The sequence below is a fragment of the Thermoascus crustaceus genome, assembly GCF_041956765.1.
Source record: "Thermoascus crustaceus strain CBS 181.67 unplaced genomic scaffold VTN00scaffold_5, whole genome shotgun sequence".
Classification (NCBI taxonomy): Eukaryota; Fungi; Ascomycota; class Eurotiomycetes; order Eurotiales; family Thermoascaceae; genus Thermoascus; species Thermoascus crustaceus.
The window spans coordinates 1,897,631-1,925,056 of NW_027192531.1; the positions used below are offsets into that span (position 1 = coordinate 1,897,631).

At 50.5% G+C, this 27,426-nt stretch overlaps 10 protein-coding genes across 10 annotated transcripts; 7 read left to right on the forward strand and 3 right to left on the reverse strand.

Moving 5' to 3' along the window:
- Positions 1–1,017: 1,017 nt before the first annotated feature.
- Positions 1,018–1,425, forward strand: VTN00DRAFT_8194 (uncharacterized protein; the record flags this gene model as incomplete). Its single annotated transcript, XM_069435021.1, has 1 exon — positions 1,018–1,425. One exon carries the CDS (start codon positions 1,018–1,020, stop codon positions 1,423–1,425), a length of 408 nt encoding a protein of 135 aa, XP_069286460.1.
- Positions 1,426–3,495: 2,070 nt separating this feature from the next.
- VTN00DRAFT_8195 (uncharacterized protein) lies at positions 3,496–4,092 on the forward strand (the record flags this gene model as incomplete). The annotated part of the gene is made up of 1 exon (XM_069435022.1): positions 3,496–4,092. The coding sequence occupies one exon, from the start codon at positions 3,496–3,498 to the stop codon at positions 4,090–4,092; it is 597 nt and encodes a 198-aa protein (XP_069286461.1).
- Positions 4,093–5,413: 1,321 nt separating this feature from the next.
- On the forward strand, positions 5,414–5,794 carry VTN00DRAFT_8196 (uncharacterized protein; the record flags this gene model as incomplete). The annotated part of the gene is made up of 1 exon (XM_069435023.1): positions 5,414–5,794. One exon carries the CDS (start codon positions 5,414–5,416, stop codon positions 5,792–5,794), a length of 381 nt encoding a protein of 126 aa, XP_069286462.1.
- Positions 5,795–6,981: 1,187 nt separating this feature from the next.
- VTN00DRAFT_8197 (uncharacterized protein) lies at positions 6,982–7,500 on the reverse strand (the record flags this gene model as incomplete). Its single annotated transcript, XM_069435024.1, has 1 exon — positions 6,982–7,500. One exon carries the CDS (start codon positions 7,498–7,500, stop codon positions 6,982–6,984), a length of 519 nt encoding a protein of 172 aa, XP_069286463.1.
- A 685-nt stretch (positions 7,501–8,185) lies between these two features.
- Positions 8,186–9,286, forward strand: VTN00DRAFT_8198 (uncharacterized protein; the record flags this gene model as incomplete). Its single annotated transcript, XM_069435025.1, has 3 exons — positions 8,186–8,521; positions 8,612–9,172; positions 9,224–9,286. The coding sequence occupies 3 exons, from the start codon at positions 8,186–8,188 to the stop codon at positions 9,284–9,286; spliced, it is 960 nt and encodes a 319-aa protein (XP_069286464.1).
- Positions 9,287–9,796: 510 nt separating this feature from the next.
- Positions 9,797–11,296, forward strand: VTN00DRAFT_8199 (uncharacterized protein; the record flags this gene model as incomplete). Its single annotated transcript, XM_069435026.1, has 3 exons — positions 9,797–9,802; positions 9,865–10,224; positions 10,331–11,296. 3 exons carry the CDS (start codon positions 9,797–9,799, stop codon positions 11,294–11,296), a joined length of 1,332 nt encoding a protein of 443 aa, XP_069286465.1.
- A 1,423-nt stretch (positions 11,297–12,719) lies between these two features.
- On the reverse strand, positions 12,720–14,355 carry VTN00DRAFT_8200 (uncharacterized protein; the record flags this gene model as incomplete). Its single annotated transcript, XM_069435029.1, has 3 exons — positions 12,720–13,353; positions 13,415–13,684; positions 13,748–14,355. The coding sequence occupies 3 exons, from the start codon at positions 14,353–14,355 to the stop codon at positions 12,720–12,722; spliced, it is 1,512 nt and encodes a 503-aa protein (XP_069286466.1).
- A 7,184-nt stretch (positions 14,356–21,539) lies between these two features.
- On the reverse strand, positions 21,540–23,342 carry VTN00DRAFT_8201 (uncharacterized protein; the record flags this gene model as incomplete). Its single annotated transcript, XM_069435030.1, has 1 exon — positions 21,540–23,342. The coding sequence occupies one exon, from the start codon at positions 23,340–23,342 to the stop codon at positions 21,540–21,542; it is 1,803 nt and encodes a 600-aa protein (XP_069286467.1).
- Positions 23,343–24,637: 1,295 nt separating this feature from the next.
- Positions 24,638–25,621, forward strand: VTN00DRAFT_8202 (uncharacterized protein; the record flags this gene model as incomplete). Its single annotated transcript, XM_069435031.1, has 1 exon — positions 24,638–25,621. One exon carries the CDS (start codon positions 24,638–24,640, stop codon positions 25,619–25,621), a length of 984 nt encoding a protein of 327 aa, XP_069286468.1.
- Positions 25,622–26,001: 380 nt separating this feature from the next.
- On the forward strand, positions 26,002–26,706 carry VTN00DRAFT_8203 (uncharacterized protein; the record flags this gene model as incomplete). The annotated part of the gene is made up of 1 exon (XM_069435032.1): positions 26,002–26,706. One exon carries the CDS (start codon positions 26,002–26,004, stop codon positions 26,704–26,706), a length of 705 nt encoding a protein of 234 aa, XP_069286469.1.
- Between the last annotated feature and the right edge of the window lie 720 nt (positions 26,707–27,426).

Consider the following 27,426-nt stretch of genomic DNA (forward strand, 5'->3'; position numbering starts at 1 on the left):
ATTAAAATGGACTAATCCAGCTGCTGCAAAGCCATTGATAAGATTCTCTGGCTTGTATGTCTCTGCACGAGCGTGTGGATAGGCTGCAGGGAAATCAAGCTTGTCAATGTGGTTGATACCAAGGCGCATCTTATCCTCAACTATACGGCCATATGCTCGCTTTAAAACAGCAAAACAGTCGACATCCAATGGCTGCGGAAGATGTGAAGAATATGGTGGCATGCAGATTGGGATAATATCATTCTCCATGCAGATTTGATCAAACTGTGGAGTCAGATGGCTTCCATGGCCATCCATGATCAACATCTGATATCTCCCCTTTGCACGCACAGTTGTGGATGGAATAAAGATTTTTTGAAGCCATGAGATTCCAATTGCATCAGTGGTCCATCCATTAAGACTTTTCTCAATCATCCAATCAGGTGGTAGGCTTGATTCCTGAAACCAAGCCTCTTGAAGATATGTTGCTTTAAAAATGATACAAGATGGTGTAACGGCGGACCTAAGACTTCTTAGGCGGAGGCTTGTTGGGTTTATCTTGAGGACAGAAAGCAAGAGAAAGAGATAGATGAATAGGCTGTTACTAGCAATGTTGCTATCAAGATTGCTATTTGAGTTGACCACGGGGTCCTGATCCCCATGGTTAAGGAGCGTCTTTATATACATTGTTAAGCAAAATAGCCCTTCTGCTTAGGAGACTGAATCGAAGACCCCTCGTCGATTCGTATGGCCTGAATCGAAGACCCCTCGTCGATTCGTATGGCCTGAATCGAAGGAGGAGGTCTGATTGTATCCTGATTGGTTTGTCGGCCTGTAGTTTCTCCGAGAGGTTCCCCCTCTCATAGCCTCACTTCTGCACGCGTTGTAACGACATATATGTATGCGTGTGTATGACATCTAGGACGGAGTATCTGCCACGAAACTCGAGCGAAAAAACAAGACAATGGATAGAACTTCCCGAACGATTTACACTTTACAATCAGTCGAATATCAAGTGAAAATATCTCAACGGAAGCAATGGACAACACCAGCACCAACGCACCAACCCGTTCCTTCCCCCGAGGCACACGCATCGACGACCTCTCCGACATGACAATAAGCTATTTAATAACCCCATTCATCAAAGATTTTGGCCCAGACCATGACAGCTGCGACCGCAATGTCGGCTACCTCCGCCACATGGTCCTCTATTGGCGCATCTATGAGGGCTTGTCGGACGATGAGATAATGAACCGATCCTCGAAGACCTTCGGCGCTTTCTACATGCCGCAAGCATTGAGTCACTTGCTACGGAGCTACAAAAGATATTACAGAGCTGAGTCGGGCGAATGTCCCTGCAGAGTTGAACTGTACTCCTGGGGGGAGAACCCCGTATTGGCGCCACTGATCGTGTCAATGTTCCAGCTTGCAGTGGTGGATGCATAGAATAAACCGCTTGAGAGCAGGATATTTTCCGCTCTTCAATGCGGCTCAGGATGGCGTGGATCGACCCCCCATTCCCCAGACTGTGAAGGACAAGGCTCTTGAGGCGAATTGCGGGTTTTCTGTCTCGGTGCTTATGGGGGAACTTTGTGGCGCCCCCAAAATGGACATGCATGTATGCCGAGCACCCTCGGTTTGGTGCAGTGGTACCTTAGATAACTCAGCAATGCAAAGCATAAGCGGTAGTAGTGATGTAGGAGTGGTCTGGCTTAGTAGTATGTGGTTCACAGGTCGTGTGGAGTACTCTGTATGCGAGCAAGAGTGGTTTTTGATTGATTTAAAAGGTGAGATACGGGAGCCTCTCTAGCTTTTTCTTCGCTAGCACTCTTAGAGTGGGGTCAGAGCGCCTCTCTTCAATTAGAAGAGAAATCAACCCTGAGAGTAGTACTACTGACGCTCCTACCCCCTCATTGCCCCTCCTTAATGCGTTTCAGTCAAGAACGCCATCTCATCTCTTTGTATGAGACTCATGTATAAAGGAGGGAGCTAACTACTTATATTATGACATCCAGAACACTAGTGGCATCTATGAGAGCTCATTTTACTAAGATCGCGTACCAGGGCAAGCTCTATACCCAAAACCCATACTATCAATGTGTGGACCTTCATTTCGCACATTAGTATAGTACTGTACAGAGCTAGGGTAGGGGTCGGTTAGATTCCGTGGTGCGACCCACGTGGGTGCTGGCCAGTGCTGGTTTTTTGATACAACTTTTAAATCTTATCTATTGCCCAAGTTCTTTTGAACAGAATTATTCAATCTATAAAGAGTTATTTCTGAAAAAAGCCGGTTAATGTGGCATAAAATATAGAAGGCGGTAAACGATGATGAGTGGCGATTCCCAAAGGCAGAAAAATTGAAACGCCATCATTGACCAAAATTACTAAATCCCTCTATGGGGCGCACCAGGGGATCTATTCAGAAAACGGACACCTACCCGCAATATTAGTCCAAGATCCGACCCTCAGCAAATCCATAGGTAAACCAACACACGGTAGAACATCCCTGGCGAGCATCGAACCTGCGATCAGCGATCTTATGTAGATCACCCAGCAGTAGTCCGTATGCTGACAGATTTTCTCGGCGCTTCCGTGGACCTCGGAGATAACCTTAGTTCCTGCAAGTACCTTAGTAGTAAAGGGATGTTTCCTTCACTAGGTATAGAAAATGAGACAATGCAGCTATTTTTGCAATCAAAAGCCGAGGTTTCCAGCAGAAAGAACATCTTGAGCTCCTCTGTTCGGGGATTGGGCGAAATCCCAGCGAAGAACATAAATCGGGATCAGGGAATTCACGGTGCGGTTGCTCTCGTAGCTGTTCTGCAGGGAAAAGTTCTCCGGTGAACACTATGACATGGTACGCTATTCCTATTGTTGCCGCGCTATTGTGCGATGCCAGTGCGTCGACTATCCATCTTCTAAAGTTAAGGCTAGGCTAGCTTGCAACTGCAGTGAACTGCATCTTGCCCGTGCATCAAATAGTTCTGACGATTGGTTTCTTCATCTTTGATGAGCAGACCCAGGTACGAAGACTAGATTCTTGGCCTTCAGAGACTTCGACGAGACTGCTGGGAGTGCAGGTTGTACACATGCATCTGCAGAAGTACAGAAGATCTCGAGGAATGGTATAGACACAAAAATAGGTCGAGCTCGTTGAAGCTGAAAGCTGACGTCTCCTCTCCGCGTTTGCACCGCTCAGCCGCGTCATCCGAGCAGCACGACTCCGTGTCCCGAGTGAACTGGGTCCCGGAATCGGTGAAACAGTCATGAGCCCCGCGAGATCCGATCAGCTCTAAACTCGGGCTTGGAGCTATATGAGGCACCGCCGCATGGCCCTCCATCGCCTGGAGGGGAGGGGGATTTACTGGGAGAGTCCATGGTTCTGTCTTCTATGTTCCCCTTCCGGCCCACGATCAGGAATGTTGGGCTGACAAAACTCAAATTCTTGCCACTGTTTATTGTTTTTGTTATTTAACCTGATCTGACCCTTGATTCACTCGCTCACGTCAAACGATGCGTGTTTCTTCGGCTCCCAGCGAGGCCTCCTCTACCGTCACTACCTCTGACTACCTCCTGGACTCTCCGGTACGGGAGCTCCCCAGGGAGAATAATACCAATCATCACACCGCTGCTTCTAAGCGCGCCTCTCGTTTCTACTCCACTCCCCTAGATGCAAACATCCCCGATTCCACGCCCGTGCACCTCTACGGCTACGAAAGGCGCGAACCCTCCGTCCTCAAGGTCAGGACCGGCTTCTTCAACAGGATCTCCGGCGCCCTCGATGACTTGAAAGAAGACTTCCCCCTCTCTCCGCGCGCCTGGAGCTGGAAGAACAAACGCTCGTCGACGTCGGAAGGCGCGGAAAGCCGCACGCCCACCGAACCTTCTAGCAGCAGGCCGCTGTCCATGGCCTCCGTGCTCTCTCTCGACACCTTCTTTGCTACCACTACTCCTGCGCCGAAACCGCCCAACAGGAGGTTCAGCACCCTTGGCTTCTCCTCCTCCCTCCATTCGCTCAAAGACAAGCGGCCGCGGTCGTTCCGCCTCCGAAGAAATTCACACCCGAATCCCGTCTCTGCGTCTCAACGCGACGAGGGAGAAGTGCGATAGATAGAAAAATTTTTTGGTTGGGAAAAATATGGTTGACTCCGAATTTTCGGTTTATTAATATTATACCTCCATCTGCGACTTTCTACTGCGCCTCAGTTTCTCTCTGTTGACAGCCACACATCATAATGAATGGAGGCGCCCTTTCACGAAACCAAACGACCATAGACAAAGAAATCTCACTTGAATGACAAATCACGGAGGTAAATCTAATGATATTTGTTTTTTTTTTATTTTTCTGGGCATAAATAATCGCATTTTCCACTCTGATGTACATATTATCATTTCTAGGAAACAATTGCAGGGATTCCACACGGTATTTTCTATACATAGAACAACACTACCCCATGGGTCCGAGCTCGCCGTGCAGAAAAGGCGGGATGGTTTCTATTCATGGGCCATGACACGCGTAATCGATCTGCATCTCTTTCCAGATTCATAAGTTGAGCACGACCATCTCCAGATGTGACGAATTGTTTACTGGACTGAGGGCTGCAGTTTGGACGTTTCAGTTTTGTGGGGTCTACCTCGGGTCTAGCGATCTAGTCTTCGATGTCCAGACTTTTTAGTACGTACAGGATGCGACATGCCACGCAGTAGCAGACGGAGCTAATGCACCAATCTGAATCGCAGATTGCCAGTCCACTATGAAGCTATCCTTCTCTTTCGCTAATTCGCGTCAAACAAGTCTATGAGTGATTGAAAACATATCAACGGATATGACCTTCGTCGCAATACTACGAATGTCGAACAATGCAGATTAATAATGATGATAACGATAAGATTCTGGCAATGTCGCGACAATGTGTTGACCGGAAAAGGATGTTGCGAAAATCATTACAGTCGAAGGAAAACACACGCTGTGCAGAAACATCCCTCCTAAACAGCCAAGCAAGACACAAGGCCTTATGTGTGTCTTCTATACAATGGAACAATGGATATCGATATTGATAAGATGAAGCTTGCTCGAGTAAATGGCATAAAATACCTCTTCCCATCTCTGCGCTGCTCTGCATGATTTTTATCCAGCAGTTCTTTCGATGAGCGTCGACGACCACTGCCATCGTATAGAAGTTATTGCACTGGCTTTACCTCGTCATTATTCTTATCTTATCATTCCAGATTATACATCGTATAATATACTCCCCAACACCACTGGACAGAACTGATACACCATACAGGACATACCTACCTAACCAATCGTAAGATGACATCCACCGAACTCCCTTACCACCCGATCATCAATCCCTTCGGATACCCCACCTTCTCTTCTTCTTTTTGCCCTTTTTCTTGTCGTCCCACGTATACAAGCTTCTCCGCTGCGATGAAAGCCTTGAATCCGGAGAGTGTGCGTTCCGAGACCGCTCCTGAAGGGAATAATCACCGTATTTACACCTGCACTCCCAACCACAACGCAGTGCCAGAGACCTATGATGCCATTCTCCGATACGCAGCTGAACGCCGCTGGCCTGCTCTGCACAAGATCTGGAACGCTGCTGCGTTTCAACAACAGCAGCAGCAACTATACAACAACACTACTGGCGATATCGATAATACTTCCTTGTCTCTACATCCCTTAGCCCTCTTTCCGGCTCTACAGCCCCCCTACTGCTACCCCTTATCTATGTCTATGTCTACATCCACGACCTTCGGACCCCTCACCTCCTTCCCCATGCTCATCCCCGAATCTCAACACGAACACTAGGCCACCATTCTCCCTGGTGACAATAAGCCATCTTGTCCACGGCCTGGACACCTGCCACGTCCGCTGCGGCGGGAACTGCGTTTTCATCGTCACGTCACTCTGCGGGAGTGCTGAGATCTTCTGCCCCGAGCCGGAGAATGTGGAGATGGAGATGGACCTTGAGGATGTACCTCTTAAAGATATAAACATGGAAAGAGAAAAAAAGAGAGAAAAAAAAAGAGAAAAGAAGAAAAACGAAAGAATCTGGCCATGGATATAGATGCAGATCCTAACACGGACGTAGGTGCAGAGGCCAGATGTGGATACTGATCCCGACTTCCCAGGACGTTAGTACGTTTGGTGGACTAACTGGACTAACTGGATCGATCGATCTGGAGATAGATGGTTTGGAAGAAGAAAACAGATTAGTTTCTTCTTCTTCGCCGTATGTTATTTATTTATTCCTTTGTTTTTTTTTGTCTATTTCTTCGTTTCTTTATATTTTCCATATCGCATTTCCCCTTCTCTTATTCTCGTGAGATAAACACACCCCAACCCGCCCTCTTCTTTATTCCATTGCATTCGGAATATTTCTCATCTGATCTGGGAGTTTCTAGCAAGCGTTTTATTTTTGCATTGTCCAGGATGCATTATCGTTTATTGTCTACCTGCTACCCTATCGCTCTATAACAATCTAACATTGTCATTTATTGTTTAAGCGACCACCCACACAGATCTGGAAAGTATATAAGAAAAGCATGCAATCTGAATTTATATTAATAGGAGAAAGGGGTTGTATCAAATACGGGAGATATCCATATTATTCCAATTCCAGAGTAGAAACGATAAAGGTATCAATCAATCAGGAGACCAAATCACGAAACCGAAAAAAAGATGATAACAATACAGATATTCCCTCCATCAAATAGATAGCGATACTCCATATTCGAATGCATGTCGCCTCTTTTGAATAGAATAATAAAAGATGCCTTGTATGAAAAGTAAAAAGGGATATTAAGCGGGATTCTCCGAGAAGTCGATCTCGGTACCGGGCATCCGAATCGATCGGTCGGTCAGTCGGTCATAACGTAATGTCTAGCATGGACACACCCCTGATGATCCACGAAAACGCACACTGAGAAGATTCCGAAAACGCCAGTGAAGGTTAAAGGCCCATCGAAGTCTGCTGTGCTCTGCTCTGTTCTGCTCTATAGGGTGACGCTCTCCAGATCACGCATAACGACAGCCATCTGTGCTCTCTTTGCAGCCTCCGCGACGAGGCTGAAATCTCTCAAGAATGGCGCTGTGGCCGTGGGGCCGCCCTTCTCGTTGTTGCGGTGGGGGTAGTAGTCAGCGACAGCCTGGGAGATTGGCGCGAAATTGGGGCCCTGCTGCTGCTGCTGCTGTTCCTGCTCCGATTCGACCTGCACTTGCATCCCGCAGATATTCTGTGAGCTGACCATCTGTGACTGAGTTTGGCCCCAGAAGGGACGAGGTTCGTTGCCAGCCGGGGATGGCAGCAGTGTAGCCGCTTGGTTGTTCGGCGCCAGGCCGGCCTGTGTCTGTGTCTGAGATTGCGGTGACATCACGAAAGACGAGCTCGCTGCGGTCAACCGATCGCTGCTTGCCGATGTGGACGGGGCAAAGGATGGCTGTGCGCTGGTGTTCTGCGCAGGGGTCTGGTTGAACGAGCGGAGGTTATACGGGGTTCTCAGACTGCGATCCATGGACCCCACGGATGATGATAGTATTTCGATAAAGGGTTCGATCGAATGTGGGAGCTGGATCAAGCGGGAGGACGTGGTGGTCTCGCGGAGAAGGGCGATCTTGGAGGCAGCAAGGCAGGTGGGCTCAGACGTTCATCTGACAGGGGGTCGTGACAGAAGTATGAGATCTTCCGATGGCTGTAGGACGGGGCAGAAGTCCCCAGTGCCCGAACGCCGCTCGGGATTTGGAAAACAAACAGAGGAGACCGCAGGTGACAATGCGGAGAGACAGCGCGGACCAGGAGATGAGCAGCGCGATCAAACGTGGGGTTGATCCAGATGAATGCGGGATGACGTTCGGAGAGGCTTTCCCGGAACGACGGAGACGCTGCACAGCCTGCTGCGTGCTGGCCCTGACGGCACCAAAACCGCTGATGAAAAGGGAAGAAGGGGACGAAGCAGGATGAGACAGCGCCGTGGCCTGACGAGCGTCGCGGGAGAAAGAAGAAGAAGAAGAAGAAGCGGAGGTGGAGATTGGAGATTTGGAGAAGATCGATCAGGGCGAAGGGAAACGCGAGCCACGCCCGACAAATACCCGACCCGTATCGCTGCCGTATCTCCGCCCCGCCCCACGGGGTTTTGGCCGCGGGATGCGGTATCATTACCGTACGGGCGCGTCCCGCCGAGCCTCGGCCACGGCGCCGGGATGCCACGTGATTTGCCCCATGTGATCTGGGATGCTTACCTCAGCACATCTAGTCCCGATCGGGCAGGCCCCGCCGGAAGGCCGAAAAGGAACATCCCGAGTTTCTTTCCTGCGCGTCTTCATGCTTCTGCTCGTCAATCACTTCATCTCTCCTCGCAGCCCGGCGACATGGGCCTGGAACGCGACGAGGATGCCCTCGCCGACGGCCTCGATGTCGGCGGCATCTTCGCTGACCCGGAGGGCTACTACAAGGAAAAGGAACCCACCTTTGCGGAGCACACGATGCTCTCCGGCCAGACCTTGCGCGTGCGCCTCGTCGGCGGCCATCCTCTATACGTACGAACAGGCTGACCCATTGATTGCCCCATCTACGGATGGGTGATGTTATGTTTGTTGTGTGAGATCTCCGACTGACGGACTCTGGAGGGAGATTTGCTGTGGAACGCGGGCAGGACGAGCGCCGACTACCTGGAGGAGAGAGCCGCAGAGCTCGTGCAGGGCAAAGATGTGCTCGAGATCGGGGCTGCAGCTGGCGTGCCTAGCATCCTTAGTGCGATCAAGGGAGCCCGCACTGTTGTCATGACGGACTACCCAGACCCGGACCTGGTCGACAACATGCGCCAGAACGCTTCGTCCTCGGCCCACCTCATGCCAGACCCGAAATGCCTCCACGTCGACGGCTATAAATGGGGAGCTCCGGTGGAGGGTCTGCTCTCCTACCTCCCGCCTGGCTCGACCGGGTTTGACCTGCTCATCATGGCGGACGTGGTGTATAGCCACCGCGAGCACCCCAATCTGATCTTCACGATGCAGCGGACCCTGAAGAAGTCTCCAGATGCGATCGCGCTCGTGATCTTTACACCGTATCAGCCGTGGCTGCTGCCAAAGACGGAGAAATTCTTCCCATTGGCGGAAGAGAACGGATTTAAGGTGACGAAAATCTTCGAGAAGTTGATGGACAAGGTGCTCTTCGAGGATGACCCAGGGGTATGCTCGACCATTGCTGAATCGAGACTTCAGATGCTGATATTTTTGCAGGATGAGAGACTGAGACGGACCGTGTTTGGCTATGAAATCAGATGGGCTCCAGACCAACTATAAAGGGTGGAGAGAAACTGGTGTCTTGAGTTGTAGCTTCGAAATCTGATGTGGGCATCTGTCGTGTCCTTTATCATCAGGCTAGCGACTGAGTCTGGCCCTTTGTTGGCAGATTCAGCTAGCATATACCATTAAAACATCATGTTTTCTATTCTGCTCCTTTAAGGTTGATGATGTAGCACCTATGCGTAATATATTGTGTTATTCCTACCAGTACATAGGTAGACGTATCTAAATGCGATGCCTATACCGTAGCGCATGGTTGCTTCTTAAAATAATGATTGTGGCTTCGCATGCCTTTCTCCATAGAATACAATGTATATTCTCTGTAATTGGGTCTAATACCGCGACAGTAAGGCATGAGGGGTACCATAGACTCAAACTGGTGGGGTTTCCACTCGGGATGCCGAACCGGCTTCCTTTCCCGAGTCACATGTCCGAACCCCGCCAGATTCAAAACTCCCCGCGACGCCAGAACGCATATCGCCGCCAGCGCCTGCTCCTGCCGTCACAATGCCGGTAAGCAAGTCCACCTCCCCTCCTCACTCATATGTATAACTCCTCGCTAACATCTTCCTCAGCTCATCATCCTCACCGGCTACCCCTGCTCGGGCCTGACCTACCGCGCGCGCCAACTCTCCTCCCTCCTCGAAGCCGCGCAGGACGAGTTCCTCGCCTCCACATCCACCACCACCGATACTGCTACGAAGGATAGACCCCGGTATAAGATCCATGTGGTCCCGTCGCACGATGCGTCGCACCCCAGGACCGTGTACGACAATGCGCGATCGGAGAAGGAGGCGAGGGGCATAGTGTATGCGCGGGCGAAGCGCGTCTTGGGGAGGGACAGTATTGTGATTGTGGATGGGATGAATTACATTAAGGGGTGGAGGTATCAGCTTTGGTGTGAGGCTAAGGCGGCGGGGACGACGTGCTGTGTGGTATATCTTTCTTTTCCGGCTTTTTTTTCTTGGGGCTTTTTGTTTTGTATGCGAGTAGTGTATCTGGTTGGACGACCGCGCTAACGCTGAATTACTTTGGATCTAGGTCCATGTTGGTACACCTGTTGACCAGTGCGTTGCGAACAACGAAGCCCGTTTGCGCCGTCGAGAGAAACAACAGGAGCAGGAACAGCAGCAGCAGGAGAAGAAGGATGAAGCCACGCAACAGCCACCGTCTGATACCCAGGGAGAGGCTCCAAAGGACGATATAGCAGAACAGCTCGCAAGAGAACAAGGCCGCGCAGAGCCAGACAACGAAGACCCCTACCCTCCCGAACTGCTCAACAACCTGATCTTCCGCTACGAGGAACCTAGCACCCACAGCCGCTGGGACAAGCCTCTGTTCACGGTGCCCTGGTCCGACGCCGCGCCTCCAGTGAAAGACATCTGGGCTGCGATCACGGGCACCACGCTCCCGGATTCATCACTACCGTCCACCCCTAAACCCATCTCGACAGATGTCCTGTCACCGGGAACACCAGGCTCCAACCTCAGACCATCCGACGCAGTCAGCATAGCACCTTCTACCGCTACCACTACAACCAGACCAGGCGCCCTCCCCCGTCCCAAGATCAAACCGCACCAAGCGACCGTCCAACCCGCCGCCACTGACCCCACGGCCCTCTACAACATGGAGAAACGCACCTCCGCCGTCGTCTCTGCCATCCGGTCTTTCACGCTGGCAAATCCCTCCGCAGAAGCCGCGCTCGCGCAGAGCCCCGACGGCATCACGATTCCCATCCCCACAGACGTCTCCTCCGCGCCCGTCTTCATCCCCGCGCACGTCGTGGCGAGTACGACGACGGACGAGTTGGCCGGCGCGGGTGGGATCCTTGCCCTACCGCGCTTGCAGCGGCTAAGGAGGCAGTGGGTCGGGCTGAACCGTGCGTATGTTGCGCAGAATCAGGGGCAGGGGAAGGGTGCGCTCAGTCCCGATCAGGTGGGGGATGCGTTTGTGCGGTTTTTGAATGCCGAGTTTGCGGGTGAGGGGGCTAAGGTGGCCGAAAGTTGAGTGGCAGAAGTCCATTTTGGAATGGAATGGGATGTTTTGTACAGAAGAGATGAGTGGGAGGAGGTATCTCTTAAGAAAGAAAGTAGTTCGAGAAACGAGTCCGGGATTTATATGGATCGGCTTCTTCGATCTAATGCGATAAGATGCGATACGTACAATACGAACCCAAACTACGGAATGTCTGTTATCCAATCCGAAAAGGCAGTGCAGTGAGGAAGAGCTACTGCGGAAAAAGAATATGAATGATATAAACCTCATAGAAATGGGACGATAATAGAAAACAAAACCAATCAGAAAGATGTACATACAAACCAACATAAAGACACGAATATGAGAAAAAGAAATTCAGGTATCAAACCGCAGAAAAAAAAAGAAGATCCCTAATATCCAACCAAGAGTCACAAGAAAACCAAAATACAACCAAACCTACGGAAAAAAGAAAATCCCACGCACTTTTTTGATCTCCTCTCCCTTTTTTTGGTCCTCTTCCCAACATGTCACAAACGAGGGGCAATGTACAGTGGAACAACCAGACATGATCTGGGAAACGAAGCGAAAGTATCGAACATAAACAGGAGCGGCTGGGCATGTGATACCGCAACGAAGGGGAATCGAAAACATCACAAGAATAAAAGTGCTAAAATCAGTTTCACAATCCAAAAAGCCAACAATAGACAGAAAAGCAGATCTAATCCTTCCCAAAACCTTCAGATACAAAAAACCAAACCCATCCAACCGATCGAATTTTTGGCCATTCACATATGAAAAACACACAGGCCTGTTCCGGCCATGAGAACGAAAAAAAGGCAAATATCCACCCCTAAGGAAAATTCAAGTCCTAAGTGGTGTATACAAGTGAAATGTGAACAGTGGCGCCTGGTCACCGCATGAGGAACCAATGGCGACTCCACCGCATTACTCACTTGCCCAACCGCGAAGCGGTCTATTGGTCGTGGCGACGAGGAGATTCCAGTCAGTCTACCACCACTCTTTCCCTCTCAACAATTCTATGTGGTCGCTGCTGGGATAAACTCAGGACAGTTCCTCTGATCCACCGAACCGGACGGGGAACAGGGAGAAATCAGATGCTGTCACCTTTTGTCGATGGCAACAGTAATGGAGTGTCAGCAATTTGACTGGGACCTGTAACTCCGATAGCCACCTTTTCCGGCTGTTTTAACAGTCCATCTGGGCAGGCAGAAATGGTTGTTCCACTGGCAGGCTGGGCTGTCAAATTTGCACGGACTGGATCCCGCGACTTTATCCAGATATCAATCAAACAGACTGACCGGTCTACACCCATGGCTGGTATCATGGGGCAGTAAAAACCTGGTAGGGAAATCCATCTGGGCTTGGGACCATCTGAAGAAAAGACAAAAAAGAACCCGTAGTAAAAAATACGTGATCAACCTGGCAGTTTCATTCAAGCAGAGAGACCACTGGCCATCTGGGCCGCAGCCTGGCTGGCTTCGATGCGGCGGTAGTTCAATCCCAGCGTGATCAGCTCCTGAAGGCTAGCATTCACCTTGTCATGCATGGCAGCATCCTTGGGGTTGATGTTGCTAAGCTCCTCAAGTAACCTGGAGCGGCAGTTATAATAGTTGCGCTCCGCATTCTGAAGTCGCTGTCCATGGTGAGCTGAAACCTGGGCAATCTTCAATGGGTTTGTCTGGGCTTGGTTGGACCGGCTCCGCTTCATCGGTTGAGCTCCAGAGGTACCAACTTTCCTCTTGCGTCCAGTGTTGTCCTTCTTCTTGGAGCTCTGACCGCTAGCGGCGGAGGATGCCTCGGGCGAGCTGGGCCTCTCAGACCCAGCGTAGTCGTGGACCCTCTTCATGTGGTCATAGAGGTTCCACCGACGGGGGAATCCATTTCCTGGGACTGATCTGTCGCATCCCTCAAAGAGGCAAAGGTGAGGGTTGTCTCCGTGGCCATGAAATCCATGAGCTTCCCGCTCGTGACGGAAAAGACAAGCATTAGAAGAAAAGTGCAACTGAGCATCCATACACGCAGGAACCTTGCAGCGATATGGCTTCAAGTGGGAGTCCAGATATTTGCTAGTGGAACGGTTAGCTTTCAGATCTGTGACCAAAGGAAAATGGCAGCAGGAGACTTTACTGGTAGGCGCATTTTTGCGTGGTAGGGGGGTGATTGCAAGGCTTCTCTCCAGTGGCAAATGGGCAGTAGTATTTTCCATCACTCCGAGTAGGCAGGGAATAGTAGGGATGGTCCCGGGGTGATCTTTGTTCGGAGTTGTCCCTAGACCGCTGGCGGATAGACTCCCTGACCGGCAAGGAGGCGTAATATTCCGGATCAGATTTCCTTTGGTTCCTGGATGTAGCTGCCGACAAGAGCGGCCTCTGTGCCTGTTTGCTTGGCCTGATGGTCCTGTGGCATAATATAGTCAGCTTAAATCACATCACGAGAAAGGTACAAGGGATAATTTCGAACCTGTTGGGATCCTGATCGCTCAATGGTGGAGTCAATGGGAAGAAAGGCTCCGCAAGGTTGATGCTCTGGCCACCAAGAGTGGGGTGTGTAATATCACCAAAGAAGTTTTCATCCTGGCCGGGGAATGAGGGAAAACCAGAGTTTGAACATGAAGAAGTTACAGAGACATCATTGCTTGCTTCAGTCAAGGGAGGGGATACGGGGACAGGGTGAAACATGGTGGAGGAGAGCTGGTCCAGTGCTGAACCATGGAGATTCGCAGTGTCCACAGTCAGAGAGTTCCAGGCCTCATTGCCACTAATCAGCTGGCTGTCATCAGTGTGAGAGCTGTGTCCCACTGACGAGGCATCGTCAGGAGCACAGCTCTGCGTTCCATTGGAGGCACAAGCATCATGATCAAAGGAAAAATCCACCATTGATGAAAAGTGCTGGAAGTCCTGTGCGTGCGAAAAGTCCATCTCGTTCTGGTCAGCCAGGTCCGGGTACAGTGGTGGGTACATGGCACCAGGGCCAGTGGCATTGCTGTGTCCTGCAGTGGATGGCAATAGTTGTTGGGAGAAAGAAAAAGACAACAACTGGACTTCCGGGGATTCTGGCTCATTTGACATGGCAGCACTTGGCTCCCAGTGTTCCATTTCATTGGAGGCCCGAGTCAAGCTGGAACATAAGGAAAAGTTATCCTGGCTTGAAAGTTCATCATCCTGCATTGCTCTGGAAGACAAGTTGGAAATCCCTTGGATGGAAGGTGTATGTCTGGGTCGAGAGCCTTGGTTCATTGTCTGAAGAGATAACTGAGGTACTGGGACCCTCCCTGGGTCTGCCTTGATCCTTGGGGACATTATGAAATCCAGATGGAAAAGTTCGACACCGTGAAATGCACTATGCACTGAAGCAAGAGTCAGTTAGTCCGAACTTCACAATTGAAAAGACAAACTAAATAAGCATTTTCCAGAACCCGGACATTATACGAGAACCTGTGCTCTCAGTTAGTTCGTGTAAGCTTTGACGGCAAGAGTTTTTCAGTTACCGACCAGACTGATTTGCCTAGAAAAAGCATTATCCAGTAACAGCAATAGCAACGGCATCCAGGATCCTTTTGGACACAAGAAACTCCCGGGAATTGGTTCTCCTTGGCATGGCGAGTGTACTCTTGGTCCCTCAGGAGATAGGGCCAAAGGTCGCAGAAGATCATATTCCTGGAATGTAGCACACTGTTCACATCATGTCCTGGGCGAAAAAGAAACGTAATTCATTCTTTCCAAGGTCCTTTTAGAAAATTTCATATCCACATAACGTCCGTCCTAGGAAGTACCAAGCAGGGCCTAGTACATGCAGCAATACAGAGCATAACTGACAAGCTAGCAAACTGTGGCTCCCCTGGCATCGATAACAACGTCGAGATAAAACAGGCCAATGGGTAAAGGTCATAACAAGAACAATTTGATGTCCAGATAATCCACGGGCCGGCAGCGAAGTTGTGAGCATCATCATGAATCCATGGGGTCCTATCCGGGGAAGAGATCCTAGGTCTTGGTCCTCTGGGAATTCCGAAGGGAAAACACTCCAGCTCCGACTCCAGGCTTGGAGTAGAGCACTGTGGCCTGGGGAACCATCCGGGGAAAGCAAGATCTCGAGTTTGCAACATTATGCACTCGAGTATCCACAACACGGACACCTCCTTGCGACGGTTGTCGTGGAGGCAGACGTTAAATCCATGGCAGGTCATCATCATCATTCGTAAGGCGCCAAATACTGGCGACAGTAATCCGGGAAGGCAATCCAGTTCAGTCGGCAGTGCAGGTACGCACAACATCCAGGTAGGTACATGATATTCAGGTACAGGACCGAGTAGAAAATATCACGCATGGGGCAAAAAAAGCAACAAAAGAAAATCAAGGGGACTACCTGTTATCTGTCGTTCTGTTCAGAAAGGACAACGCCCTGGGAGCAAAGACAGGGTGCACCCTGGTGAGGCAAGCTGTACGAGGTCTGAAGAGCAATAACAAAAGCAGGTCCTGTCCACGGTAACGGGATTCCCAAATGGAGAGCTTGAATAGAGGCCAGGTCCGGCAAGGAGATCCACGGGTTGCAAGGCAACAAAACCAATTCACAATATCAAAGCACAGTTTTTAAGCGTACAATGATACAACAAGCAGAAGTAGCTATTAGCAGAAGCTGAAAAAGCTGAAGAGAAATCTTTGAGTCGTCAATGTTGAGGGAAAAAAAGAGACAGGTCGAGAGATCAGGAAAAAGGGGGAAGCATTGGGCTTTAACCAACATAGGGGGTCCCCTACTGCGCGAAATCATCGCGTGGGGCGCTGCGCCCGGCGTGGGCCGAACTCGCCTTATTGCAGCGACGGTCTGGCTTGTCTGACGCTCCGAGCGCCGTCGAGCACGATGATTTGCGCTCGCAAAGAGGAGACGTGATGGCGGCGCAGAAAGATGTTTGCAATCCCACGCTCGCCCGCCAATCGATGCCATGTTTGACGTGGCACTGGATGCATCTTAACGTCACCGCGGCTTCCCATGTTTCAACACCACAGCAGCAGTGAGGGGAACATTTGGGATGAGGCTCATCCCCCGCCAGTCGACTGTCAGTATCGTGCGCAATCTATGATCGAGGTATGCATCACAGGCATATGCACTGTCATTGAAAGCGAGGAAGAAGGGGACGATTGGACCCCAGCGTTCGCACACGATACGCATTGCTGAGGATTGCATGCTTTTCGTGCGACGCTGCCAGGGCTGAGCGGCAGCCGAATCACACCTCCTGCAAGCATCGGCCAACAGAACGAACTTCTACTCCGCACAAGGCCCTTTTTGGCGCCCTCCATGTGAGGGTTCAGGGTTCGAGGTTTTCAAGGGTGGCATCCCACCCTTCGCATCGCAGTGCGCCCATGGCACATGTTACGGGGACAGCCTATCTGACCCGGGAGTCAACTATTACTGAGGACGTCGGCTTGCATCATTCCGCAGTGACGTCGACAGTCTTCTTCCACAGGGTGCTGTTCAGGTCGTGAAAAGAGAGAGACAGAAGCTGGAATACTCTCAGGGGCGGATGTTCTGATCTTATCTACTGAGCCGTTTCATACACTGAGCTGTTACTGGTTTGGGCGTCAAAGAGGTGTGGGTGTCGGCACTCAGACGGTGCCGGGCTCGTTGGGCAGCAATGCAGACTGCGACATTTCAACTAGGCGATATCGGCTGTTACCAATCCTATGGGTTCTCCTCGTGGTTAGCCTTGCAGCAACTTACGGAGGCCATAGCGCAAAACGAAACACATTTGAAATGAGGCTTTTCAGATAAAGGTGAAAGATGGTTTGGGTTTGTCGTTCAGCGGCCGAAGGCACTCAGGTGAACTATGCTTTTGGATAGGTGCTCATCATTGAGCCAGGAATAAAGATAAGCAAATAGTAAATAGAAAAAATCGACTCACCTAGCATAGAAACGAAACGTGTGCACCTTCTCTCACCTACTCTTAAGGGCCCAGGGGGAGTGCAGCCGCTGTCAAGCCGAGCACCCGTGGCACGGAAGCCATATCATCATTGCTTCACTAGAACTGCTGAAGGTTCCATCATATCATGATATCTAACCACCTTTGGATAGGAAACTGGTGTTGGCAGACGCAACGCTGCCTAGATGTGCTGTGTCTGCTGCCCGTCGGTGGTGTTAGGATTTGTGCGACTTGTCCGGCGCAGACGAGAATTTGGACCAGCGGTGAAGCGAGGCGTGGCACGTGAGTTTGTTTGCATTTTTTGTGTTCCCTCCAGAGCTTGGGGAGGTCGGCCGCCGGGTCACGGGTCGGCCCGTCGGGACCCATTCCCCATTAGTGCTGAGTCAGCATATTTCCGAGACCTAGTGAACTATCTCGGTATCGTTCCCAAAACAGGCATATTTCGCAGTCATAGCCTGACCAAGCTCTCTATTTGTCGTTCTTTTTCATGTACGATATTGAGTTTTAAAATTAATCTATCTAACCCCGCATTTTTTGGCCAATGCCTCTCAACTTAAAACTTATCCTTTCTTTTAGGGGATATCTGGACCCAATTTACGTACTCTGTACGTGGCCGCTTTCTCACCATCTCCTTTTGTCTCACTCAGTACAGCCTACCGTATTAGAAGCTATCTTTTTTAAGGTTCAATTATAACCCAGAATAACAATGACTTTTAACATCCAACTGTGTTCTTTAATCCCTTATTACTTGGCAAAAAAAAACTGCTTTGCTGTCATGATGTAATGAGCTCTAGAAACGTTCTTAGCCTCCAGAAACATAAATCTATCTTCTCCTTGTCATTCATTTTCATAGTATATTTCTTGAGGTATCTCGTACTGTTTGTCCAACAGAGAACACATGCCATACTGCCTAGGGATCAAGTCAGATTCCTCTTCTACGAACAATATAAGCGACAAATTCCTTGCTGATGTCCTCTTAATCCATCGAATATGTGATTGCTACGTTATGACGATGGTGGGTTGACCTTGTCACAGTCAAGGGATGCAACTATGGTGAATGCAGGACTGGCCTACCCTCATGGCCGTGCACTCTGTATGCCTCGCTGGGGTTCCGTCCGGAACCATCCAGAGTCGCTTCCTTCGGAACCCGCAGTCCAGCAAACGTCTCCAGCAGATATGCCAAAATTCTGCTCTTTTTCGTCTCCAAGGTTTCGCTATTATCTGATCTGATGTACCATCTTCGTTTTCAATGCTAGAGCAACGGCATTATATCTTCCACACTTGCACCATTTCCCCCCGTTCAGCAGCCTAATAGCCCTTTTTTTCTCATGAACTGGACCGGAGGCAGCCTGCATCGCCATTCTCGCAACAAGCCTGGTTCACTGTCCTGGAGCCAAAGGCAACACTTCGCAAAGGCCAGGTTAAAGGCTCGAAATGACGCTTATCAAGCATCCCCGCTTCGTTTCTTTACACCCCATGAGCCACTACGTAAGGTTTCCGGACAATTCACACCGAGCGCGGCGGACCGTTCTGACGCCACCCCAGAGGATGAGATTCGCAGAACAGCGAAAAGAAGACGAACAGACGATTCTCTTCATGTGCAGCCATGTCACTCGCATGAAAAGCACGCACCAAAGCGTCGTTCCAGATCCTTCGAAGGCAATAACCGTTTCCAACATCCGCATGAGGCGGGTTCCAATCAGCATAGGAGCTCGAACAGGCAGACAGAATCACGCGTGCAGTCAAGGAGTCAAGATTTTACTCAAAAGGACACTCTTTATCACGAGGGCCCCCGCAAGCGACCCCAAACCTCATCCCAGTTAGAAGATCTGAAGCGCCAGCTACTGCGTCAAGGCGACTGGGCCGCTATTTCAGCTTCTCGTCCACTGAGGATGACATTTGCATCCATCGCTGAGAGGGAGATGGTAGGAAAGAGGAGGGAGATAACAGAAGACGATCAGAGAAGGCAGGCTGCACCAGTCGCGAAGGTATTCTCGCCCGAGTTCCATACTACGCTTCGAAGGAAACGTCAGGGAAACGAGCCTTCAGATACAAGCACACTTGGGGATATAAGCATAAGGATAAACGGATATAGAACGAATTCAAAGTTACAGTCTGACAGCCAGAAGCTCATGCTTAGTCAAGAGTCTTCTGAGTCGATGCTTCTGGATCGAGAGGAAGCAGTTTACAATGGCAATCCGATAGGTACCAGGAAACGAGCAAGCAGTCGCGGGGCAAGCTCTCGAATCCCTAATTGCCCATCGATCGCCTCCAATACCTCTCCTGATAACCTAGTTGAACTGAGGCATCTGGATCCTGATCGCCTATCTGCTAGATTTGCGTCTAGTGTCCCCTTTTCAACGCCTTCTCAGAAACTCACCACTGGCGGAGTCATTAATACGGCTCACTCAATATATTGGAATTCAAGAAGTCCAAGGTCTAAGTCCCCTGGTTTTCCTAGTCAATCCCAACCCAGGAGCTCTTCATCCATTTCTCAAACTAAAGAACCACCAGTGCGTCATCGATTTACACTGGATGACCAGGTCCTTGCGGAAAGGGAAGGAAGATTGAGTATCAGCTCCCCCAGGTTGGAAACACAGGGTATATACAAGAGAAAACCAAAGTATGTCGGAGACAAGACATTCCTAGAAACTCCAAAGCAAACCAAGAAATCATCGCTGTTCTTTTCAGGAAAGTACTCCGGCAGAAGCATTCGCAGTGCAAAAGATAACGAGGACTCCTTGACAAACATACAATCTCTCTCAAGTAACCAGCATTCCGGATGGCTTCCAGCGACTAGACATAAGATCTCCAGAGATTTAGCATTCACCAAAAATAACAGGTCGGTGTTGCGCTCTGAGAATCTAGAATCCCGATTCGAAGAACCAACACGGATAAATATAACTACCAGAGATAGCCAAAGACAAAATGCGTCTCTTGGTTCAGTGGGTAATACCGATTCTGGTGCGAAGTTCTTCGGGCAGTCTATCCAATCTGTTCCTGAACCAGTCACTCAGGCCAATAAACTCGAATCCTGGACTGGATTTGCCCTCACATCTGAGCAGACAAAAGGACATGGACATGTTAATAGAACCCAAGATGATATTCAACGCCAAAAAAGGTATTCACCATCCAGCAACAAAGCAACACACGCCAGAACAGACAAGAGTAGCCTCCTCGAAGAGCAATTACTTCGAGATACCTGCCCGACTGCAACTGCACCATCATTCAGTACGCAGCCCACCATCCAAACTTCCGCAAATACCTACTTGAACCCAAAGCCATCGCAGGAAAGGACCTCTGCTCAACCAAAATCGGAAACAGACTTCCTCTCCCACCTGAATCCGATGAGAGAGTTTCTCGACGACTCACTGGCCCAGATCTCCGTCCACAATAACGCTCCTCGAACCATTCGATCACCAAGCGTGTTTTCAACAATGGACTTCCTTTCTCCGGTGATTGGCCAGCAGCAGAAGGGAAAGCACGCAATCCTGTCCAGTAGTCGATTAGATAATCAAAGCAATTTGTCCAGCGCCTTCTTCGCATCGTCGACCTCCCTAGGTCCGTTGTTCAGTATACAAAACCAACCAAGTGAGTCACCCTTCTCAGAACGGAAAATATCGTCACCAGATCCGCTGGCGATGAGCGAGCCATTGTCCTCAGGGATCGAGAAGAATGTTACCAGCATGAGATGTATTCAACTGGGTAGGCATGGTCGAGGAGGAAATCGCAATGGAGCGTTTGGGAACATCTACGCTGATGAAGGGGAGCAAGCGCCTATCTTCAGAACTCCTTTTCGACGGTAGATAATGGTCCATGTCAACTGTTGTTCTTTCCATTCATTCCCGTTATTTATTTCGCGATTGTTTCTTCTCTGCGGTATATATCCAGAATATTCTGTCTGTCCGCCTCAAATCTCCATAAAGATTCTTCTCGTGTTTCTGCTATTGTTCATTTGTGTCTACTACTCACTATGTCCAGAAATTTCGTATTCGATTGAACAGTCTTCTAAATGCAATTAGGAAATCATCATAGCTTTTAAGCATTTAAAATGAGTATTGACCAACATGAGCCCGTAAATACATTAGATTCACACATCCATCAATCCATATATATACGTATATACACCGTATACTGTACATACCTACCTAACCCATTTGAACACATGACAACGAGTCGGTTAAGCTGTCTCACATTACCTTGCACCTCCTTTGGTAAATAGACTGGTCAAGCTCCTCTATCTCGCGATGGAGGTCGCGCTGGATGATCTGCGGTTTGATTACCACCAGGCGGGTTCCTGAACGGGCCTCGTCGAGGCGTGGGCGTGAAAGAGGCCGACTAGGAGTTTGGATGTGCGATGCTAGCCTTCGAGTCGACAGCACTGGATGAAAGAGGTCGATTGTCTCCAGCCCAATCAGCGGTGACTGGAGTCGTATTCTTCATGTCGTCGTCGTCTGGCTGCTCTTCTGCCGCAGAGGGCTCGACACCTTGGGTTTGGACCCCTTCGTCCTCTTGCAGTCCGATATCTCGTTCTTTCTTCAACACGGCCTCTTCTTCCTCATTATTCTGCTCATCTCTAGATGAGACATTCTTATCCAGATACCGCATCAAACTCTCACACAACCGATCAAGCACCCACTCCGGTTCGGTCTGCTCCGCCACCATGGGACTGTTCTCCCCGATCCAGTCCCAATTGACCACGCCGTACTCGTCCTCGTCGTGCGCGAGGCCATCAGGACCGGGAGCAGTGGTGTTCGTGAACCGGATCAGTCGCATGAACTCAACCCACTCCTCGTAGCTGTACCGTTTGGCTTCGCCGGTGCGCATGTCGTCTGCTGTCCGCCGGATCGCGAACGCGAGCTGTCGGGCGAGCTGCTGCTCCGTGGGGGCTGGTTCTTGCGCTAGTTGCTCGAGCGTCTGTCTCCTGTGTAGGTGCAGGTTGTTGGAAGTACTAGTATGGTTGCCTTCCTCCGAGTCCCCGTCGTCGACTTCCGGGCCGACTTGGAACCCTCGCGCGATGCGTCTCTCTTCTTCGCGTCGTTGCAGGAAATCACGGAGTCGGGGATGCTTGGAAATAAACTCTTTGCTTGCGCTGAGGCGCGGGAGAATAGTCCAGTCTCCGAAGCAGCCGGTGGCATGCTTGAAATGGGCGACGACCGTGTCGCTCATTTCGGAGATGAGCATGGTCATGGTTGGCACGGCGATCAGGGACCAAACGATGAAGAAGGGTCTCCCTGCATTGGATTTGGGGGTTATGTCACCGTATCCGATTGTCAGGAGGGAGCAGAACCCGAAGTACAGTGCGTCGAAGTATCTGATCGACTCGAGGCGCCAGAAGACGGCGGCGCCGCAGGTCCAGACGATCCCGAAGGCGATGAGACTGAGGATGAGGGCGTTCCAGCGCTGGAAGCGCATCGTCTCACTCTGGATGGCACGCATGGCGTCGAACCGGTCCTTCTCGTCCCTCATCACGAGGAGTTTAGGCCTGTTTGCTGCGACGCGGCCGACAGCATGGATTGTGCTGCGTATCGGTTGCTTTCGGTGCTTCTCTCCATAGCGGCGCCCTGACATCGAGCGGCTACGTCCACGTCGTTTTATCCGTTGGCGACGAAGTATGTTCTCAAGATCCCGTTCATCGTCGCGCGGGATGGTTATAGACCGCTGAAGGGTCCTCTGTCGCTTGCGCTGAAAATGAGCCTTGATGACGTTGTCGTAGTTCACCTCCATGGCAAATTGACGGATACTTCCCACAACCAAACCCAGGATGATAATGCCCATTACAGCGTAGGGGAATATTAGTCCCTTACTGAGATCATTTGGGGCGATTACATCGCCGAATCCCAATGTGAGGATAGTGACATCTGAGAAGTATAGAGCCTCTGCAAACGTGATACTCATGACCTCTTGGAAGACCGCAGCGCCAACTGTAAGCCAGATAAAGAACACCGTCGTCTGCAAAATCAGGGTCCGCTGGTCGTCTGTCAGGGAGAAATGTTGCGGGTAATGCCCAAGAAAATAGCCCAGCATGTTGATCATCAGGATCGTGGCGAGTATGAAGTAGAGGATTGCTGCAACAACAGCACTCCAGTAGCCCTGGGAGAATGTCTGGTCAGGTGAAATTGGAGGATCGTATACATACATGCCTACCGTGGTCCCAACTAGCTGATAATAGACAGTCAGAGAAATCTTTCATGAGAGACAATTGGAGGGACAGCAGCTTACTATCCCTGTTGCCAGAAACCATAGGACGATAGAAGCAGGCAATGCAATGATGTATCGTATTACTCGCGTGAAGTTAAACAAAAGAAAGACATTTCCGATGACTCCACAGGCCAGAGAGGTAGCATTAAGGGCAATAGACCTGCGAGTTATTGATATTTGTAAGAGCCTCTCTTAGCATTATCGCTGGCACTCTCACCATCGAGGGTCATCGAATCCTGCTTGCTGTGGGTCTTCATCCGGATTGCCAGTATCAGATAATATGTTGTTCCTCCATGGCGTAACTAACGCAGCGATAGACATGACATTTGCCAGGGGCCCCGTAGTCGCAGCCACAAGAGGAATAGCCGTTGACGCAAACCACCAGTCCCTGGAAGGCGGTCAGTCTAACGGAATCAAGGTGATATCGAAGAAGAAGGCCGGGGTAGTTGTGTACTGTGGCTCATCATCATCGGCTGGTCTCATCCGAGATTGACTTCGGAACCGCGTCCACCGGGATGGCTTGTCATTGTTGTTGCTAAGGCTTCCGGATGGCTTGGCCTTAATACATCCATCCCGCATCTTTCCTGAGAAATAATGGAACCAAGAACGATTGGAATCCAAGTTTCGACGGCTATCCCGGCGTTTCCGTGGTAGACATAACCCTGGGTAGAAAAAAGTATTCCAAAAAAGAATCAGGCAAATTCCCCGCGCCAAACGGCATGGAAAGGGGGTGTCGTTGTAAATCACCAAGCAAGAGACCAAGAAAAGCCTTTGCAAATATTAGTATTCCTTTGGACTAAAGATCTCTGGAATTAATCGGAAGTATGGAGATCAGCAGAGTGCTGTCGGCACAGAGGTTAAGAGATAGCCGCGCAACAATTGCGGCCACAACAAGAGGGGAAGAACGAACAGCCACGCATACAGCTTTTGATTCATGTAGTAGAAAATAAAATAAAAATAAAAATTTCAAAGTCGCGATGAAATTGCCTGCGTAAGGTAGACAGGGTTGGAAGGGAAGGATATCCCAGGCCTGCGAGCCTATCTTATCGCCCTCGGGCTGCCGACCGCCCTTCCAAGCTCCGCATCTTCTACAACATCTGCTCCATCTCCATCCTCAACTCCAGCTCTTCACCTCGCAGTCGTGAGTCTGTCCCCTGAGCTGAGTAGGTAGTCTCTATCTTCAGTCCTCGAGAAGGACCCGGCCCGAAGCTTACAGACCGTACTGACCTACAGCCATGTTCTCTCTGCCGTGCTCCCTCGCCCTCCTCACGCTCTTTACCCTCTCCGCAGCTTTACCTTCGAGACCTCCCCTTCGTACCACAGAATCCGAGCTCACTCCTCTTCCGCTGATAATATGGCATGGACTTGGTGATAACTATGCTCGCGATGGGCTCAAGGCGGTCGCGTCACTTGCAGAGGAGGTCAACCCGGGGACCTACGTGCACATTATCAAGCTGGCCGACTCTCCGTCCGGCGACCAGCAGGCTACCTTCTTAGGGAATGTCACAGAACAGGTTGCGCAGGTCTGTGAGCAGCTCGCTTCAGACCCGATTCTGAGCACTGCACCAGCTGTGAACGCGCTGGGATTCTCGCAGGGCGGACAGTTCCTGCGTGCCTACGTCGAGCGATGCAACTTCCCGCCTGTCCGCAATCTCGTCACCTTTGGCAGCCAGCATAACGGTATCTCCCACTTCCAATCCTGCAGCTTTAGTGACTGGCTCTGCCGTGGTGCTGAGGCCCTGCTGCGGTCTGGAACTTGGACCGAGTTTGTCCAGGGGCACATGGTGCCCGCGCAATACTTCCGCGACCCCGAGGAGCTCGATGCGTACCTCGAACACAGCAGTTTCCTGGCGGATATCAACAATGAGCGGGAGGTGAAGAACTCCACATATCGAGAGAACTTGATGAAGCTGAACCGGTTCGGTATGTTCATGTTCGAGGACGACATCACGGCCGTCCCGAAAGAAAGCGCGTGGTTCGCGGAAGTCAACATGACGAGCGGAAAGGTCACCCCATTGAGGGAGAGGCAGCTATACAAGGACGACTGGCTAGGCCTGAAGGCCCTGGACGAGCAAGGAAAGCTGGACTTTGAGACCGTCCCTGGCGAGCACATGAGGCTGACGGATACGCTGCTGGCCAAGATTTTCCAGGAATATTTTGGCCCTGTGGACGTTGATGTTCCACCCAGCGGAGCTTTGATGAAGCAGGGTGTGTTCTAGATAGGTCTTCTGGGCCCGTATTGCAGTTGTACGTATATTGAATGAAAAAGAAATCCTTGTTACTTAATCTCCATCCATACTAGGCATCGATCTCCAAACGTACTTAATCCATTGACCAAGGTGCCTTTATACGAGACCCGTCTCTGATGGGGGAACATCCGAAGCTATCCTCTTGGTTCGGTACCATGACCAAGCTTCGAGCTATACATACAAGGTTCACAACGCCGATCCACGACCACAATTAGTTCTCTTTATCGAAATACATCTTCCGCTCCAATTCGACAAAGACGAACCCAGTGGTAATACTATAAGGACCGGGACAAATCAGCGACAGGGAAACAAAAGGAAAATAAGAAACACGGAAAGCTGGTTGATCTATAATGTCCCTCCCGCCCTCGTCCCTCATCCAGCCCCGCACCTGGAGATGCTCGCAACGCCAGGACATTAAAAATAATGACGATGATAGTAAGAAGGGCAATGGCAAAGAAGAAGAATTCATCATCTCCACAGACCCGCGCCTTCTCTCCATCCAGGCCATTAACGCTGCCTACGCCATGGACTTTCTGTACTGGGCGAATCCCTTCCCGGAAGACGAGCTCCGGCAGATCCTGAACGGCTCGCTCTGCTTTGGCGTCTACAGATACAACCGCAGCAACAACAACAAAACCAGCGCATCACACGGCCATGCAGACAACTCGGTTGCCCCGAACGAAGTCGAACAGATCGGCATGGCCCGCCTCATCACTGACACCGTCACCTTCGCCTACCTGACGGACGTGTACGTCCTCCCCGCGTACCAGTCGCGCGGGCTGGGGTCGTGGCTGCTGGACTGCGTGGCGGAGACGCTGTCCGTGGCCAAAATGCCACATTTACGGAGGGTGATGCTACTCACGAGTTCGCGGGAGTCAGATGGAGGAAAGGCGGAGAGGTTTTATGAGAGCAAGTTGGGCGCGGAGGTTAAGGGCTGGGAGGTTAGGGAGGATCTGGGAGGGAAGGTGTTGGCTATTATGGTGCGGAAGGGGGCGGTTCAGGTTCCTTCTGGAGAGGGAGCAGATGATGATATTGATGCGCAGCGTACGGTGTAGAGGGATTCATCAATTTGATATAAGCCTGAAGTATTACTGCGTATTTTCTACCCCGGTGCTTCCTGTACCTAAATTTAGCATCTACCTAATCGACTGATTATGTATACTTCGATGTTCATTTTAACAGCACCCCCGATATACCTATATTTCAGTCTTTATTTTTCTTAAATACGTAATTTCAATAATTCTTCATGATATTTAGTAGCATGCGACTCTGAAACAAGAGCCGGTCGCGAAGGATGCACTCGACTTGAGACAGCTAGTGCGTGCATCATTTGTGTCACATTTCGCTTCACGCCTCTATATATACCGCAGGAACGCTTGCTTTTAGCTTCTAATGATCTGAGGGGAACGGTTCAGAGGATGATAGGTGCTGAAAGCGCTGCTAGTCCGCAGCCGATGTCCTAGCCAAGTGACAGGACCACGAATGGGGCTTCACGATCAGCCGCTGGCGCGTCTTTTGCGGCTTGACAGCTCAACTCTCAAGAGGAGAACGAACTGCAGACTCGACGATGTTTCAGAAAAATCCTCCTTGTCTATGTTCCGACAATGGCCCCAACTCCCAGTTCGTGCCGGTTGTTTGAGGCATGCGAAAGGATGACACAAGGCCGAAGCCGACGGCGCTTAGTCAACGCCGTCCTTGAATGCTGCTGCTCCGCCATCCCCAAAGCCAGAGACACCAGCTCTCCATCGGTCTATCCAAGGGACTCGGTGCGGAGC